Source organism: Mauremys mutica, chromosome 1 (genome assembly GCF_020497125.1).
Source record: "Mauremys mutica isolate MM-2020 ecotype Southern chromosome 1, ASM2049712v1, whole genome shotgun sequence".
Classification (NCBI taxonomy): domain Eukaryota; kingdom Metazoa; phylum Chordata; order Testudines; family Geoemydidae; genus Mauremys; species Mauremys mutica.
The window spans coordinates 374,260,522-374,277,236 of NC_059072.1; the positions used below are offsets into that span (position 1 = coordinate 374,260,522).

Consider the following 16,715-nt stretch of genomic DNA (forward strand, 5'->3'; position numbering starts at 1 on the left):
TGTTAGTGCCATTATACAAGGCACCGGTGAGACCTCATCTGGGGAATACCGTGTGCAGTTCTGATCTCCCATGTTTAAGAGAGAGGAATTCAAACGAACAGGTAGGTGCAGAGAAGGGCTACTAGGATGATCCAAGGAATGGAAAACCTACCGTGTGAGAGGAGACTCGGAGCTTGGCTTGTTTAGTCTAATCAAGAGAAGTCTGAGGGGAGAGATGATTGCTCTCTATAAATACATCAGAGGGATAGATACCAGGGAGGGAGAGGAGTTATTTAAGCTAAGCGCAATGTGGACACAGGAACAAATGGATGTAAACTGCCCATTGACAAGTTTAGGGTTGAGATTAGATGAAGGTTTCTAACCATCAGAAGAGTGAAGTTCTGGAACAGCCTTCCAAGGGGAGCAGTGGGTGCAAAAAACCTGACTGACTTTGATAAGTTTATGGAAGGGATGAGGCTGCCTACAATGGCATGTAGCTGATCTGTGACTGCTAGCAGCAAATATCGCCAATGCTTGGTGATGGGACACTAAATGGCGAGGGCTTGAGTTACTACAGAGAATTCTTTCCCAGGTGTTTGCCTGGTGGGTCTTGCCCACATGCTCAGGGTCTAACTGATCACCATAGTTGAGCTTGGGAAGGAATTTTCCCCCAGGTCAGATTGGCAGAGACCCTGGGGAGGTTTTCGCTTTCCTCTGCAGCATGGGGTACAGGTCACTTACAGGTTTAAACTAGTGTAAATGGTGGATTTACTGTAACTTGAAGTCTTTAAATCATGATTGTAGGACTTCAGTAACTCAGCCAGAGGCTAGGGGTCTATTACAGGTGTGGGTGGGTGAAGTTCTGTGGCCTGCAATGTGCAGGAGGTCAGATTAGACGATCGCGATAGTCCCTTCTGGCCTTAAAGTCCGAGTCTATGCAATACAAGGAGGCATCTCTTTGGGAGCCTTTCTAGTTGCAATGGTAACCATACTTGGAAGGCTACTAGTTCACAGAGATGGGGTGATAACTGAATGTGGCATGGAGGTAGAAATCCCTTGACTCCACAGATGCCCTGAGCTCTGCAGTGTGCTTGGAGGGGTGGGATTCCTGGACTGAGTAAAGAGAATCTTGCTTAAGAGGCATCTAGTGCTTAGCACAGTGAGGGCATGGTCCTTGACTGGGGCTTTGGGGCACTATGATGATATAACAACGTTGTGTAATGCTCTACAATGGCTGAGCTCCTGGAGAAGGAGGAGATGCAGGGATGGGGTTCCTTGTTGAAGAACAGTATTTTGCATGTCGCTGGGGACTGAGGAAGTTGACGAGGGTTCATTATAGAAGGGAGAGCATCTGTAATAGGTCTGTCTTCATAGTGAGTTGAAGCTGGTGTGTCAGAGTGAGGGACTGACTGAGTGTGGGATGAAATGTTAAATCATTAGCGATCCACTTGGCGCTCAAATAATTTGAGCTAAATGCTCCTCTCACTCACCTGGCCAATTCCAGCATAAGTCATTGTACTTGCCTGAATCCCTTTGCAAGTTTAACTCTTCCCCACCCCCCGTTGCCATACTGCTAAATAGAACTGTTATTCTTTGGAGGTGGTGGGTGAATTGATCCCTAGAGACTGAGTCTGCTCCTGTCTGAAGTCAGCAGGAGGTCAGCCTGTGACATGCCTGGGAGCTGACTCAGAGCCCGTAAAGCATATCGGGGATCACTAGGACTTAAGGGCATCATGGACCTGACTTTTCAGAGGTGCTGAGCATCCGCAACTCCATTGGAAGTCAATGGGCCCTGCTGGTATTCAGCATCTCTGAAAGTCAGCCCTGTACAATTGCAAGCTATTCTAGCACTGGCTAGAGCTAACTCTGCTACAGCCTGCACAAGCCTGCCCATGTGCTAATTACTCCTTGCGAGGCTGAGTCCCAAAGGTAGATACTCTGTGCCTATTGGGCATGCTGGTTCTTCAAGCTATCAAGCTCGTCGTCCATGTTGGCCAGATCTTTATAGTTATTTAGGCACCTAACTCCTATTGAAATCAACCAATGCAACTTCGTTATACCTAGAAAAGGTATGCCAGCCTAGCTAGGTTGGTTAGGGGGGCTATACAGATAGAAGTCCTAGTGTGGACACAGTTATAGTGGTATAGCTTATGCTGGTTCGGTGACCAGACATCCTGCTTTCCCACCCCAAGGAATGACAATTGTGAAGAACAGGGAGACTGGGTAAATTAAACAGGCCACTTTGCAAGTGAATCTGCTTCAAGTATCTTTAGGTGATGTTGTCACGGAGAAGCCTTTCATGTGCCTATGTGCCCTATTCTGAGGGGTCAGGGAACAGGTGCCGACTTTTTTATTTTTTTCCAGGTGGATGCTCCACCCCTGTGCCACCCTAGGCTCCGCCCCCACTCTATCCCTTCACCCAAAGCCCCACACCGCTCCTTCCCGAGCACGCCCCATCTCTTCCTGCCCCTGTTCCGCCCCTTCTCCCCCAGCACCTCCTGCCTACCACCAAACAGCTGACCAGTGGGGCCTGCTGAGTGGCGGGTGGCTGGTGGGTGCTGAGCACCCACTATTTTATTATTTTTTTTTCCCCGGGGGTGCTCCAGCCCCAGAGCACCCACAGAGTCAGTGCCTATGAGGGCAACAGTTGAGTACAAGAGTGAAGCTTGTGCAGTACGAGCCTGGCCAATGGAAGCCGAGTTCTACCTCCCAGGGACGTTCAAACTTCACAGTGCTCCAGGTCCCCTGTGGCTGCCGACTCCAGAACATAACTGCCCTGGGATGAGGGAGCTAGGATGCCGACTTCAAAGCCAGCTCCACTGGGAGGAAAGGAAGAAGGGGAAGGACAAAGAAGCCTTGGGTGGTGGTCCCTGGAATCTGCTGATAACTGGGATTATAGCTTGTGTGTGTCTGTTATAAGTGGAGCAGTGTGGGTTGATTTTTTTTTAATAAGGCGATTTATATCCTGATTTAAATCACCACGTGAAAACCCTTGATTTAAATCCTCAATTTTATCAACTTTTCCATTTGTACTTCAATCATTTTCTTAAAGGGTGCATTCTCCTTGGTTGATACAGCCATTAAAACATGTCAGTTGACAACTAAATAGAGGCTTTACACTAGATTTGGAACATCTTTTTGCTACCTAGGAGGCTATGCTATGACTCAGTAAGCAGTTGTTATATAACTTAATAGTTTCAGAGTCTTATTGTACATTTTAATGTTAGAAAATGGTGAATGATATATTGTGTATTTACAAGAGAATTTTTTTGCTCCTGATTTGTGTCAGGCTGCATTAGGATGGTAACTGGAATTTACCACAAAAGAGCACATTTATTATTTTATTTAAATGTTCTTAGAGCTCATTAAGTTTAGGCCTTAACTTATTTTATATTAAATTTGGATTTAATTTTAAATAGATTTATTTTTTTAAAAAGAGAAATTACTATTCAAATAAAATAAAACAGGTTTTTTTGTTTTGTTGGGTTTTTTAAAATTTAATCACCCCCTCTACTCTATGGATGGATCAGATTGCACTGCCTAGAATTAAGGTTGCCTGATACTTCCCTTTATGAGACCCTCTTTTCAGTTGCTTAATTATCAAACTTCAACCATTTGGGATGAAAATGTTCCAGGCTGGGTGTCTATCTCAAGCTGCACTTTTTGGGAAAGCTTCTGGTAACTTCTGTGTGTGCATATGTCTGTTTGCTTTTTTTAAAAATTACACAGGGCGAACTACATTAAAAGAACATGAAGATTGCAACCTCAAGCACTCAAAGGTTGAGTAATGTCTGGGCAATCTCAATTTGGCCCTCTTGTGCATATGCATTATGATACATGATCACATACTACTCTTTTTGCATAGGACCTCTGCCTCATTCAGTGCATAGGATGGGCATGGCTGTTGTCTGTAGGATTTCTGCCTCATTTTTTTTGCAGAAGTTAGAAGGTGTGTAGGGTATGACTCAGGGGATTCAAAAAGACAAGATGGCTTTCACAGTCAGGGCTTTGGAGCTGTGCTCTGGCTCTGCTCCAGCTCCAGGCAAAACCTGCAGCTCCACTGCTCTGGAGCTGCTCCGCACTGCAGCTCCAGGCTCTGCTCCAAAGCCCTGTTCCCAGTGAAGGCAGCTGAATGCTGCACTTGAGAACTGGATTCTGTCCCCGCATCTGCCACAGAGTTTCTGTGCAATGGTGGGCAAGTTACTTAAACTAAACTTTTCACTAGTCATGTTCATTTTCTGCGTACCTGACCTAAGGCACCTGGGGCCAGACCTGCAGCAGTGCAGAGTACTCACAACTGCAATTTTAGGGCTTGTCTACACAGTGTGTTAGTCTGCTCTAGTGGGGTATATATTTTAGTCCTCACCAGTTTGTCACACACTACCTGACCCATGCGGACCCTGCTGGCATGCATGAAAAAGTTCCCTACTGCATGTTGATGTAATACTGTTTGAAACAGGACTACATTAATGTGCACTAGGGAACTTTTTAGCAGGGCCGGCTTTAGGAACTGTGGGGCCCGATTTGAATACCCGGCGGCGGTCTGGGTCTTCGGCGGCACTTTGGTGGCGGGGGGGTCCTCCACTCGCTCCAGGCCTTCCACGGCACTGAAGGACCCACCGCCACCAAAATGCTGCCGAAGACCCAAAGCGAGCGAAGCACCCCCTGCCACCGAAATGCTGCCGAAGACCTGGAGCGAGTGAAGGACCCCCCGCCACTGAAGTGCCTCTGACGACCCGGACCGCCGCTGGGTATGTAAAAAAAAATTTAAAAAGGCACCTTGGGCGCGGGGTCCTCTTAAGTGCAGGGCCCAATTCCGGGGAATTGGGGGAATCTGCCTAAAGCCGGCCCTGCTTTTTAGTGCATGCCAGCAGGGGCCAGTTAGTGTATGATGTGCTGGTGCGGACTAATGGACTAGATGAGCCCCAACAAAGCTTTGCTTTGAACATACAAAGTACTATCAAACGCTCAGTGCTCTAAAAATCAGGCTCTGGGTATCTCAAGTTGGGCACCCAAAAGTAGTGGACAGTTATTTGTAAAATGGGGTTACTAATGCCCCGACCTCTGAGTGGTGGGGTGAAGATAAATTGTGCTGCTTAGGAACCAGAATATGCAATTTGCAGGAAATTCCAACATTTAATTTTTTTTATCCTGAATTGGAACAAGAAGCCAAAATTTCCTGCAAATGAAAATTAAAAAAATTAGTTTGGGATCATCAAAATGTTCCCTTAAAGTAATTTTGTTTCAACTTCTATATTACATTAAAAATATATATATATAATGTGTATGTATGTGTATATACATATATATAAAATTAGATAGGAAAAAAGGTATTTTGTCAAACTTGACACATTCTTACAAAATATTTTGATAAAACCTCATGTTTTGATGTAAAACTGTTCAGTCAAAAATAATTAGAGGTGGCCTCAAAAAAAAAAGTTTGAGGCACTTAGCTACAATGGTGAACGCAACACAGAAAAGCCAATGAGAAAACTAATAATTCTGTATTCAGTGCATGGGTTGAATTGTGAGAGTTAAAGAAGGCCGTTCGTTGAATGATGAGGATAAAATGCAGTACTGAAGAGATACCCACTCAGTGACCGCTGTCCATCCTGTGCACTGAATGAGGCAGGGGTCCTGTGGAAAATAGCAGAGTTTAATTACATGATCACATACATCACAATGTACAAGGGGGCAGAATCAAAGTTGCCCGGGCAACCCTTAATCCTAGCAGTTGCTACTTTTCAGTGCTCGATTTGCAAACTTGGTGTTCTGAACATTTTTGTATGCAATGCAATATGTTAGTAACTTACATGATAACTCGGGAAAGTGAAGCCCTTTCTGCAGGCAGAGATCAGGAAGTAGCAGCAGCAGTTGTATGGATCTCGCTACATTTCCTTGCCTACATGCCTCTCTCCTGGTGGGAGGGAATTGCCTCTAGAGGTGAGACGTAGTTCTGATCCTCCTGCTCTCTCCATCCTTGGGCTCTTTGCCAATGAGGATGACAGCTGTAGTGTGTGTGTTGTAAACGCCTGCTTGCTAGCAACTCTGCTAACCTCATGCTCTCTTTGGGTATTGGTCCCGAACAGATGTCTGTTTCAGCTTCTGGTCAGCGCTGACCTGTGTTGGTAGTCGGAGGGACCAGATGTCGTGGAAGGCTCCATCCCGTTATCAATCCCTGTAGCCATCTTTGTTTCCTGCTTATGTATGTGTAACCCAGGGGTCGGTGTAGTCGGTTGCGCCAGGGCTCGACCCTCCTGGGGCAGGAGGGGAGCCACACCGACTCCTTACGCGTCTGCTGTCACTGTGGGCAGTGTAGCAGAAAACGGTATAACAAGCTCAGGCCCTCTGAAGCAGGGGCCGAGCAGCAAAACAGTTCAATAGGCTCAGGCCCTAGGAAGCAGGGGCTGAGCAGACAATAGGTGCGTCCAGACTGCTATGTCTGAGCGCGAGACTGCCACCCGTGAGTGGGGTGGCAGGGGGGACACAGGCCCACCCACTCCACTGTGTCCCAGCCCGGGGCCCTGGCAGCGGTTATCACTGCTTCCGGTCAGTGGGGTCCTGACCGCAACACACTGACATCGGCACTTCAGTGCCTGCAGCCTGACAGGGGTTGGCTACCCCCGGGCTACTTTCCATTTCCCCCTCAGGGCCTACCTCTTCAGTTGCACTGGGTCCAGGCCAGTCGAGCTGCATAGGCTCCTCAGGACCAGGGCTTGGGGGCAGGTCGGGTAGCTCCGCCGGGAAGTCCGGCCAGGCGCGCTCAGGCGGCTCCTCCGGGTAACAGCAGGGCCGGAGAGGCTCCGGTGGCTCCTCGTCGTACTGGGCGCGGGGGAGTTCCAGCGGCTCCTCTGGGTACCGGTCACGGGGAGGCTCCGGTGGTTCCTCGTCGTACCGGGCGCGGGGGAGCTCCGGCCAGTCAGAACAGCTGCGGCGGGCCCCGGCGGGTTTCTAGTCAGGAGCTCCCGCCGGCGCGTCTGCTCCTGGCGGTGGCTGGGCTCCAACTGATCTCTGGCGGCCGGCTTTTCTACTTCCTGTCCCGCCCCTTGACTTCCGGGGGGCGGGGACTGGTGGGGGTGGCTCCGCCCACTTGGGTGTCTGTACGGGAGCTCCCTCCTCAGGGCAGGAGGGGAGCCACACCGACTCACTACTGTCGGCAACCTTTCAGAAGTGGGGTGCCGAGTTTTCATTTATTGACTCTAATTTAAGGTTTTGTGTGCCAGTCATACATTTTAACATTTTTAGAAGGTCTCTTTCTATAAGTCTATAATATATAACTAAACTATTCTTATATGTAAAGTAAATAAGGTTTTTTAAATGTTTAAGAAGCTTCATTTAAAATTAAATTAAAATGCAGAGCCCCCTGGACCAGTGGTCAGGACCCGGGCAGTGTGAGTGCCACTGAAAATCAGCTCACGTGCTGCCTTCAGCACACGTGCCATAGGTTGCCAACCCCTGGTGTAACCTTTTTTGCCACGTTAAGCTGCCAGGAGCTGAAGTGCCACTGGGTGCTGGGAAATACAATCTCAGATCACTTCTGCAATCCTGGGATTTCAGGATCAGTTACTCTAATCCCAGTATCCTGAAATACCTTGTTCTGCTGATGGTATATTTGGAACTTTTTATCCACTCTTTGTGGGTTTAACCTCGAGTCCCTGAAAGGTGGTTTCATTGCAACCATTCCTGAAATGGGGAATTAGACCTTGAAATGGAATTGGTTAATCAGCTAGATTTAGTTGTTAAACTGGCCACAAGCTAGAGAACTGTTCCCAGCAGACTGTGTTTGTTGCTGCTTTAACTTTCACTCTGCCTTCACGTTTATTGTAGTCACTGATGTGGGATTGGAGTATTCGATCAGCTGTCTCATGGGCAAGCCTATTCACACACACACACACACACACACACCCCTGCAATTTCATCATTTTAGGATTGAATAGAACTTAGTACACAAACAGAAGCAAAAGCCTTGTCTGACCCCATGGCTGTAGGCAGAATGGGCATGTTTTTTATTATTTTCAAAAGCAGCTGCTGATTTTGGGTGTGTAGACGTTCTGGTGTGGGGCTCGGCCTTCTCAGGTGCGGCTTGGAGCCAGGTCGCCTCACTGCGTGAGGCTTAGAGTGCAGTTCAGTCTCCCAAAGTCCAAGCCCTCGGTCCGGGCGGCAGTAAATAGTAGTCCCGGGCTCAGGCCTTCGGGCAGGGCTGAGCAAACCCAACAGGAGTCAAGGCCCCAGCCCAAGGTCAGGGCGGGGCAACAAACAGTAGTTTGTGGGCTCAGACCCTCAGGCAGGGCTGAGCAAAACAAACAGTAGTTCAGGGGCTCAGGTCCTTGGGCAGGAGCTGAGCAAACGCACAACAGGTAAGTCCAGACTTCTATGCCTGAGTGCTGGTATGAGGGGGAGACTGCCACCCGTGAGGAGGGTGGCAGGGGGGACACAGGCCCACCTACTCCACTGTGTCCCAGCCCGGGGCCCTAACAGCGGCAGTTAGTCTGCTGCTGTGTCGGTGGGGTCCTGACCGCAACACACCGACATCGGCTTGAAATCTGCGGTAGCCAGACTGGTGTCAGCTACCCCCAGGCTACTTCCCATCTCCCCCTCCATGGGTACCTGCTCATCACTGGTGTCCGCAGCGGGGTCCCACACCATGGGCTCCTCGGCATGCTGAGGGCTGGCTAGGTCGGGCTGCTCCTCAGGACTCGGGTCAGGGGGACGCTCGGGCAGCTCCTTGGGGTACCGGGCTCGGGGAAGGCTCAGCCAGTCCTCCTCGGGGTACCAGGCTCGGGGAAGGCTCAGCCTAACAGGAGCTCGGGCAGTAGCGTCTGTCCTCTCCGGCGGCCAGGTAGCAACTGAGCGCTGGGGCCGGGCCTTTATACTTCCTGTCCCGCCCCTTGACTTCCGGGGGGCGGGGACAGGCGGTGGTGGCTCCGCCCACTGGGGGCGGCTGTTCTGGCTCTTCCCTCTCAGGTGCGGCTGGGAGCCAGGCCACCTCACTACAGGGTGCCTAACCTGAGATCTTTTAAAGAGGCCTGACTATCAGAAAATGATGAGTACGATCAGGCCCCTTAAAGCCTTCAGTTAGGCACCCAAAATTACTAGCTGCTCTTGAAAAATCTTGGCCAATGACCATCCTTTCATCCCAGCCCATGTGAAAGGACCATGATGTGATTTTGCATTTTAATATTGTGAAAGCAGCAAAGAATCCTGTGGCACCTTATAGACTAACAGACGTTTTGCAGCATGAGCTTTCGTGGGTGAATGCCCACTTCATTGGATGCAAGAGTGGAAATTTCCAGGGGCAGGTAAATATAAGCAAGCAAGAAGCAAGCTAGAGATAACGAGGTTAGATCAATCAGGGAGGATGAGGCCCTGTTCTAGCAGTTGAGGTGTGAAAACCAAGGGAGGAGAAACTGGTTCTGTAGTTGGCAAGCCATTCACAGTCTTTGTTTAATCCTAAACTGATGGTGTCAAATTTGCAAATGAACTGAAGCTCAGCAGTTTCTCTTAGAAGTCTGGTCCTAAAGTTTTTTTGCTGCAGGATGGCCACCTTAAGATCTGCTATTGTGTGGCCAGGGAGGTTGAAGTGTTCTCCTACAGGTTTTTGTATATTGCAAAATATGTTCCTGTAGGAGAACACTTCAACCTCCCTGGCCACAGGAAACCCCTAGTTCCCAGAGCCTCACCCCGCACAAACTTGCCCAGATATCCACTCTCTTGCATCCTGCTCCCCTGTGGCACTCACCCAGCCCCTTGCTAGTAGGAGTGCTCCAGCAGGCTGCCAGATGCTGTCTCCCCCTGAGTCAGCCTCTCCCCCTGCCAGACAAGAGCAGCAAACGTTCAATTTTTTTTAGTGCACAGCTGGGCCACAGCTGTGTTAACTGGGCTGTGGGTTGAGAACTGCTGGCCTAGAGGCAGGCTGAGTTGTGCCGTTCTATTTTAGTGAGCAGCCTGCTTTCTCTCTTTCTGAATCCTAAGGAATACAGTTGGGTTGCATTGCAGCTTTTCTGCAAGACTGTTAGAGAGAAACAAACTTCTCGGGTGTACACCGTGAACAGAACACATGGGTTCTGTTTTCTTTTTTTAAAGCTTCATAGCAGTTCTCACTGTGTGAATCTGAGATGCTTGACATTGTTCTTTTACTGGTGTTGTGAGAGACTTTCCCTCTTCATGCTTTAAACAGTACCCTCAGTGTGGCTCAAAAGAAGAGACAGGAAATAGTTTGTCCGTTTGTGGCCCCCAGCGATCCCTTGGCATCCTTCTGCAAGAGTATGGGGAGCCAGGTTCACATTTGGGGCACTCCTCTATTCTACCTATTGAAAATCTCCCTGTAGCTTCAATTGGTTAGGATATCTTTCTACGGGTCTGTGCACTGTTGGAACAGAGCATCTGTTTTACCTCAGAGGTGGCTGCACGTTTAGCCCTGAGCTCCGTAGGTGTACATAACACTGTACATACTGAGTGAAAGACTCTCTCTCTGCCCTGCACAGCTTACAGTGCAGGCAGATCTCTAAGTACCATAGATGTGGACACTATGGCACAGAGGTTTAGTGACCTGTCCAGGGTCACACTGCATGTCTGTGGTAGAGGCAGGATTAGATCTTCATCACCCAGTTCTGGGCATTAACTGCTGGAGTACCTCCCTTCCCATTTGCAATCCCAGAACTTCCCCGTGGCAACTTCAGTAACTACTTATGTGTGGGAAGTAAAGTTCAGTGTCTCTAAATATAGCAGCTGGAAACAAGGAGACTCGTCGTCATGTCAGCCAGCCAGCTCTCTGCCGATCAGCAAGTGCCCCCAAGGACCACTACGGGCCCATAGACCATGGTCTGACAACTGTTGCATTAGGCTGGGGATTCTTAGCTGGGAGGTAGCATGCAAGCGTCAGTGGGTCACAGTCACTCACCTTGCTGAAGAGGAGGAATTGTGTCCCAATAGGGGGAGGATGGAGGACCCCTGCACTAGACCAGTGGTACTCAACCAGGGGTCTGGGGGCCCCTGGGGACCATAAGCAGGTTTGGAGGGGAGGGAGGGTGTCAGCCAAAATAAATCAGAACTGGGCTGGCCTTGGACTCACTGGGGTCCAGGGCAGAAAGCTGAAGCCCGAGCCCCTCTGCCTGGGGCTGAAGCTGAAGCAACTTAATTTTGCGGGGGCCCCTGTGCAAGCAGATGTTCACCAGTGATGATTAGAGCCGCAAAGCTGACCCTGAAGGGCTGGCAGGCAGGCACATAGCAGAGGGGAGGACTGATGGCATTTTCTAAAGACCCTGGCACATCAGCATGGAGTCGGGGGGGGGGGGGGAGGGGGAATGTAAAATTTAAAAAAAGAAAAACCTACAAAAGCATCCTGTTCATACTATTTAAAGGGGGCTGTATCAGAAACTTGAGTTTTAGATTAGCCTGTTTATTAAAAAAAACAAAACAAAAAACCCCACCTAAACTTGCCAATGTCCCCATTAAAGCATTTCTGGATTCAGCTGGATGAAAGGGGCAAGATTTGAGTCTTTATTTCCAGGAAAGGCCATTACTGACGTGTATCCCAACACCCCCCCCCCCCAGCCCCCGCTTTGTGTCTTTTGTTCTTTTGCCAAGTCATTCTGTAGGCACTTGCTTTTTAATGAATGTAGGCTTGAGAAAAGTTCAACCTTGTTAGGAAATGCTGCTGCTTTACTATAGAATAAGCAACTGAATGCATCTTACCTGGCTTAATATAAGTTGGCACTGCTGGTCTAATGGGCTTAATGTGTCCTCCAAACCATCAATTGCTGCAGGACGTGAGTCCATTTATAAACCAAAAACCCATCCCAATGTGCCTGGAGTGTAACGTAATGCAGCATTGCCCTGGTGTCTGCAGACTACTCCATTCTCATTGCTTCTGTTCCTGGCTTTGCACAGCAGTAGCAGAATGAAACTAATAAGATTGGTCAGGTTCACCACCGCTGTTCCCTTGTCTGCCGGCAACAGTGATCCATTCTGGAGGAAGGGAGGGGAGATGGCAGAAGGCTCCTTCTCCCTTTCAGCAGCTAGCAGGAGAGGGAGATTGACACTTCAGACCTCTGCTAGCCAAAGGCCTATATGAAAGTCAGTGCGAATGCCAGTGCTCTGCTCTTTGGGACAGCCAGGCTGATGTGCCTAGCTGTGGGTGATAGTGGAGCTAGCCGCCTCGCTTGGGCACTGGCCTCTGGCTCTCGCAAGTGAGCGATGCTTGACTTTCAAATCAGTCTCTGGTGAGCAGGTAGATGCCTGCCAAATTTTTGAGGCCTTAATCTCTCTTTCTGAGTATTCTAGGATGCATTTCATCAGGCCCTGGTGACTTGAAGACATCTAACTTGTCTAAGTAATTTTTTAACTTGTTCTTTCCCTATTTTTAGCACCTGATCCTACCTCATTTTCACTGGCATTCACTATGTTAGGCGTCCAGTCACCACCCATCTTCTTGGTAAAAACTGAAACAGACGTCATTAAGCACCTTTGCCATTTCCACATTTTCTGTTACTGTTTTTCCCCCTCATTGAGGCCTACCCCGTCCTTGGTTTTCCTCTTGCTTCTAATATATTTGTAGAACGTTTTCTTGTTACCCTTTTAAGTCTTTAGCTAGTTTGATCTCTTTGGGTGCCTTGGCCTTTCTAATTTTGTCCCTACATACTTGTGGTGTTTGTTTATATTCATCCTTTGTTATTTGATCTAGTTTCCACTTTTTGTAGGACTCTTTTGATTTTTAGATCATTGAAGATCTCCTGGTTAAGCCTGGGTGGTCTCTTGCCAGACTTCCGATACTTCCTACGCAGTGGGATAGTTTGCTCTTGTGCCCTTAATAATGTCTCTCTGAAAAACTGCCAACTGTCTTCAGTTTTTTCCCCCTTAGACTCACTTCCCATGGATCTTACCTACCAACTCCCTGAGTTTGCCAAAGTCTGCCTCCTTGAAATCCATTGTCTTTCTTTTGCTGGTCTCCCTCGTACCATTCCTTAGAACAGTGGTTCTCAAAGTCCCCCCTCCCCCCCACGGACCGCTTGAAAATTGCTGAGGGTCTCGGTGGACCACTTAACGATCTTTCCAAATGTTGTTTGTACATTAGCTAACTATTGCAAAGCACTTTGGATAAAAGCACTATAAAAAAAAACGAATTTTTGTTTTTGTTCTACAAATAAAAGCGCACAACTCGTATTTTAATATCAGTCTTACCTTTCTAATGCGATGGGTGTGCCCTCTCCCCTATCACAGCAGCACCTGAGCTGGGGCTGGGAAGGAGGGGGGGTCTCTACCCTGCCACAGAGCTGAGGGCGGGCAGAAGCGCCGTTTGTCCCCAGTAACCACAGCCCTGGAGCTGGGAAAAGTTGCCTCTTTCTCTGGCTGCCGCAGCCCTGCATGTCCCAAATTCCCCCCACCCACTCTTCTTACTCTACTGCCCCCTCCCACCTACCCTCTATTCCCCCCCGCCCAAGGTCACCACCTCACCTTACATGTGCGTCTTCTCCAGGGTCCAGGCACCTAATTAGTGGAGCCAGGCCTGCGCAGCTCCACTAATTAGGCGGGGGGCCCTTCACTCTCTCGTGTGCGGCTGCCTAGGTGCACACCTTAGAGGGAACTATCCGCGGACCACCTGAATGGAGCTCGTGGACCACCCAGTGGTCTGTAGATCACAGTTTGAGAACCTTTGCCTTAGAATCGTGAACGCTACCATTTCACCCGAGCTGCCTTCCACTTTCAAATTCTCAACTAGTTCCTCTCTATTTGTTAAAATGAAATCTAGAACAGCCTTTCCCCTAGTAGCTTTCTCCACCTTCTGAAATAAAAAAAATTGTCTCCAATACATTCCAAGAACTTGTTGGATAATCTGTGCCCTGCTGTGTTATTTTCCCAACGGATGTCTGAGTAGTTGAAGTCCCCCCCACCACCACCAGGTCACGTAGGTGTCTAACTTGGGGAACAGATCTCACTTGGTTTCAAAGTACAAAGATGGTACGTGGTCCTCCCTGAGCCCTACAAACTTGACCTAAGACCTGTCTCAATCTGTGTTCTCTCCACCATTGCTAGTGTGTGTGTGTGTGTGTGTGCGCGCGTGCCAGCCCTGTGTGCAATCCTGCTATTTTAGTGGGTTTACACAGGTGTGAGGGTACAGCAACACAGGAAAGTGATGTTTAAAAAAAAAAACAAATTAAAAAAATCCACTGTTAATGCACAGGAAACAGACTCCCGCTCTCTCATTCAGAATGGTGTCCGCTCTGCAGGGCTTGTAGGAGTTAAAAGGAGTAGCAGCTTGCTTTTGTCAGTGAGAGATTTGCTGACTTCAATACACGGTGGAAGATCTCCAGTGAGATGTGGTTACATTTCAAAGTAGAACTGCATATAGATGAAGGATGGAATTTAAAAATAATTGGTTTGTCTTGTAAGCGCCTGGGGGGCTGGGCCCCTCAAACACTGTGTGAATGTACAGTGGTACAATGGCACCATGATCGCAGTTAGGGCCTCTACATCTTATTGTAATACACACATTAATCAAATGTTAGGCTGATAAATGAGATGACCAGGTGTTACTTCCTCCTTTTCTTCCTTCTTCCAGGATCGAATCATCAACTTAGCTGTTGGTAGCTTAACATCCTTGCTGCTTATAGTAAGTATTCCACTTCCCAAACTACATTTCTTTTCTTTCTATGGTTCAAGTCCTGATTCTGTTGAAGTTTAATGGCAAAATTTCCACTGACTTGAGTGGGCCCAGGTTTTAGCCCGAAGCGCTTCCATCCTTTGCACACTGGCCTGCTAGTCATTTGAGACCCTTGGCCATTTTCTTTTGGCAGTTTTATTTTCTGCTGCCGCTTTGCGGGAACTGAGTCCTTTTTAAAACAAGTAATAAAGTTCCCCAAATCCGTGCGAGAAAGGAACTCTTCAGCAGCACTCCCTAGTGCTGGATGAAATGTTTACATGTGGTTGAGGCACCCATTGCTGTCCTATCTCACTGTGCTTTCCTCCAGCTCTTGAAAGAACCAAATGCTATCACAAAAAGGGGGCGGCTACTCCATGATCTGTGATGGTAGCCGCTGACTTTCCTGACTTGGCGAGCCAACATGATGGGTAGCACCCGAAGCCTGAATAGTCAGGGAATCCAGCCTGATATTGGGAAGTCCAGAGAGAGAAAATCCTTGAACAAAACCAGGATAGAATGCCATGCCCATCACAGAGGACCTCCAGCCTCGGAACTCCCTTGAGGAGAACCATGTAGCAGAAACATCCCTTCCAAGCAGTAATGCTGGGATGAAGCCTAGGTGGGGAAGTAGTTTGGAAGATAGCTGGGGACCATTTACATGTTTGTAAATTATGACCAGAACCTTAGAAGTAAATTAGCTGCTGCAAAAAGTAAGACACACTGCTGCAGTATTTTTTTGGTTTAGTTGGTCTAACATTTGGCTAGCCACATGCTATGTAGCCAGTTGGAACTTTTTGACAGGCCTTCAAAATTAAACCCAGTTATGTAGGACTTGGTTCTTGAGGTGACAAGGCACAAGATAATGTGGCAAGACCTGCATCCATAAGGGATGGTTATAGTCCGCTGGGAGCAGGATATCTTTCAAGACTGCCAGAAGGAGCACTATTCTGGTTAATACATGAGTTCTACATGGCTTTTTCTCCCTTAAGATTGTGTGTGTGACCCTTGAATTTTCCATTTCCATCTGTCCTTCTACGTGGACATGAGGATTGTATTGGGCCACTGGAAGGGAACTATTGTACAATCACTAAGAATTGTGCCTATGTGGTTAGGGGTACTTAGTTATTTAAAAATTCTGTCCCTAGTCCTTTCCAACCTCCTATACCTTCACCTTGCCTCTCGCCATGGTGGGTGGGTATTGGTTGTCGTGGAATCCTAAACTGTTTCCTTGGTCACTTCATAACTCTGCTTCTGTGAGGTGAGTCTGGGTGGTTTGTTTGTTTTTTTGCCACTATGAAAATATTTAGTCTCTCTGTATTTCTCTGTACAGGTCACTCTGATCAGTGCTTTTATCTTTCCTCAACTACCTCCAAAACCAGTGAATATATTTTTTGCTTTCTGCATATCCTTGTGTAGTGTTTCTGCTGGCATACTTGTAAGTATTGCTACATTTATTGGGAAATATACACAGTTGTATTTTATGTACATAATAGATCCTTTTGTTTTTCATAATACAGTAGTGAACTAGCTACACCTACCCTCTAAGTAGGGCAGCTGTAGATTATAGTACAGGTGTGCACTTGAAATCTGGTAAAGCACTGGATATTGGTCAAAGGTAGATATCTTGTGTTTATTCTGCGAGTGCAAAGGGGCAGACTTCCTATCAAATTTATCTTCTGTTCTCCTATTGTCCCCTCCTGAGCATCCAGGCTACAACATCCCAATATTTAACACATTCACAGTAGGCTTGTCTATGCACCTGCTACCGAGAGTGTACAGGTCACATCCTACAACAAAAGACTATGCTATGGTTAGAGGTTTACTTAAATCACGGAGAAAACACACACTTTTTTTGCAGGTTGGTCACGGTATAAATAGATTTCATAGCTTTGTTACACATCTCAATGTTATTTATGCCATGATTAATGCACAGAGTGATTTCTCCACAGCGTTTGTCAAACTGGGGGCCCTGACCCAAAAGGGGGTCACGGGATTGCCACCCTTACTTCTGTGCTGCTGCTGGTAGCAGTGCAACCTTCAGAGCTGGACACCGGGCCAGCAGCCCCTGCTCTCTGCTCTGTCTTCAGAGCTGGGCAGC

At 48.0% G+C, this 16,715-nt stretch overlaps 1 protein-coding gene across 5 annotated transcripts in view; it reads left to right on the forward strand.

The window, feature by feature from the left end:
- LOC123375139 (transmembrane protein 243) overlaps positions 1-16,715 on the forward strand; it is a 53,613-nt gene that overhangs the window by 35,581 nt on the left and 1,317 nt on the right. For all 5 annotated transcript variants that reach the window (XM_045025827.1, XM_045025817.1, XM_045025835.1 and 2 more), the window contains exons 3-4: positions 14,537-14,587; positions 15,948-16,052. In XM_045025827.1, the coding sequence (XP_044881762.1) occupies positions 14,537-14,587; positions 15,948-16,052 (156 nt within the window). The remainder of the gene's footprint in view (positions 1-14,536; positions 14,588-15,947; positions 16,053-16,715) is intronic.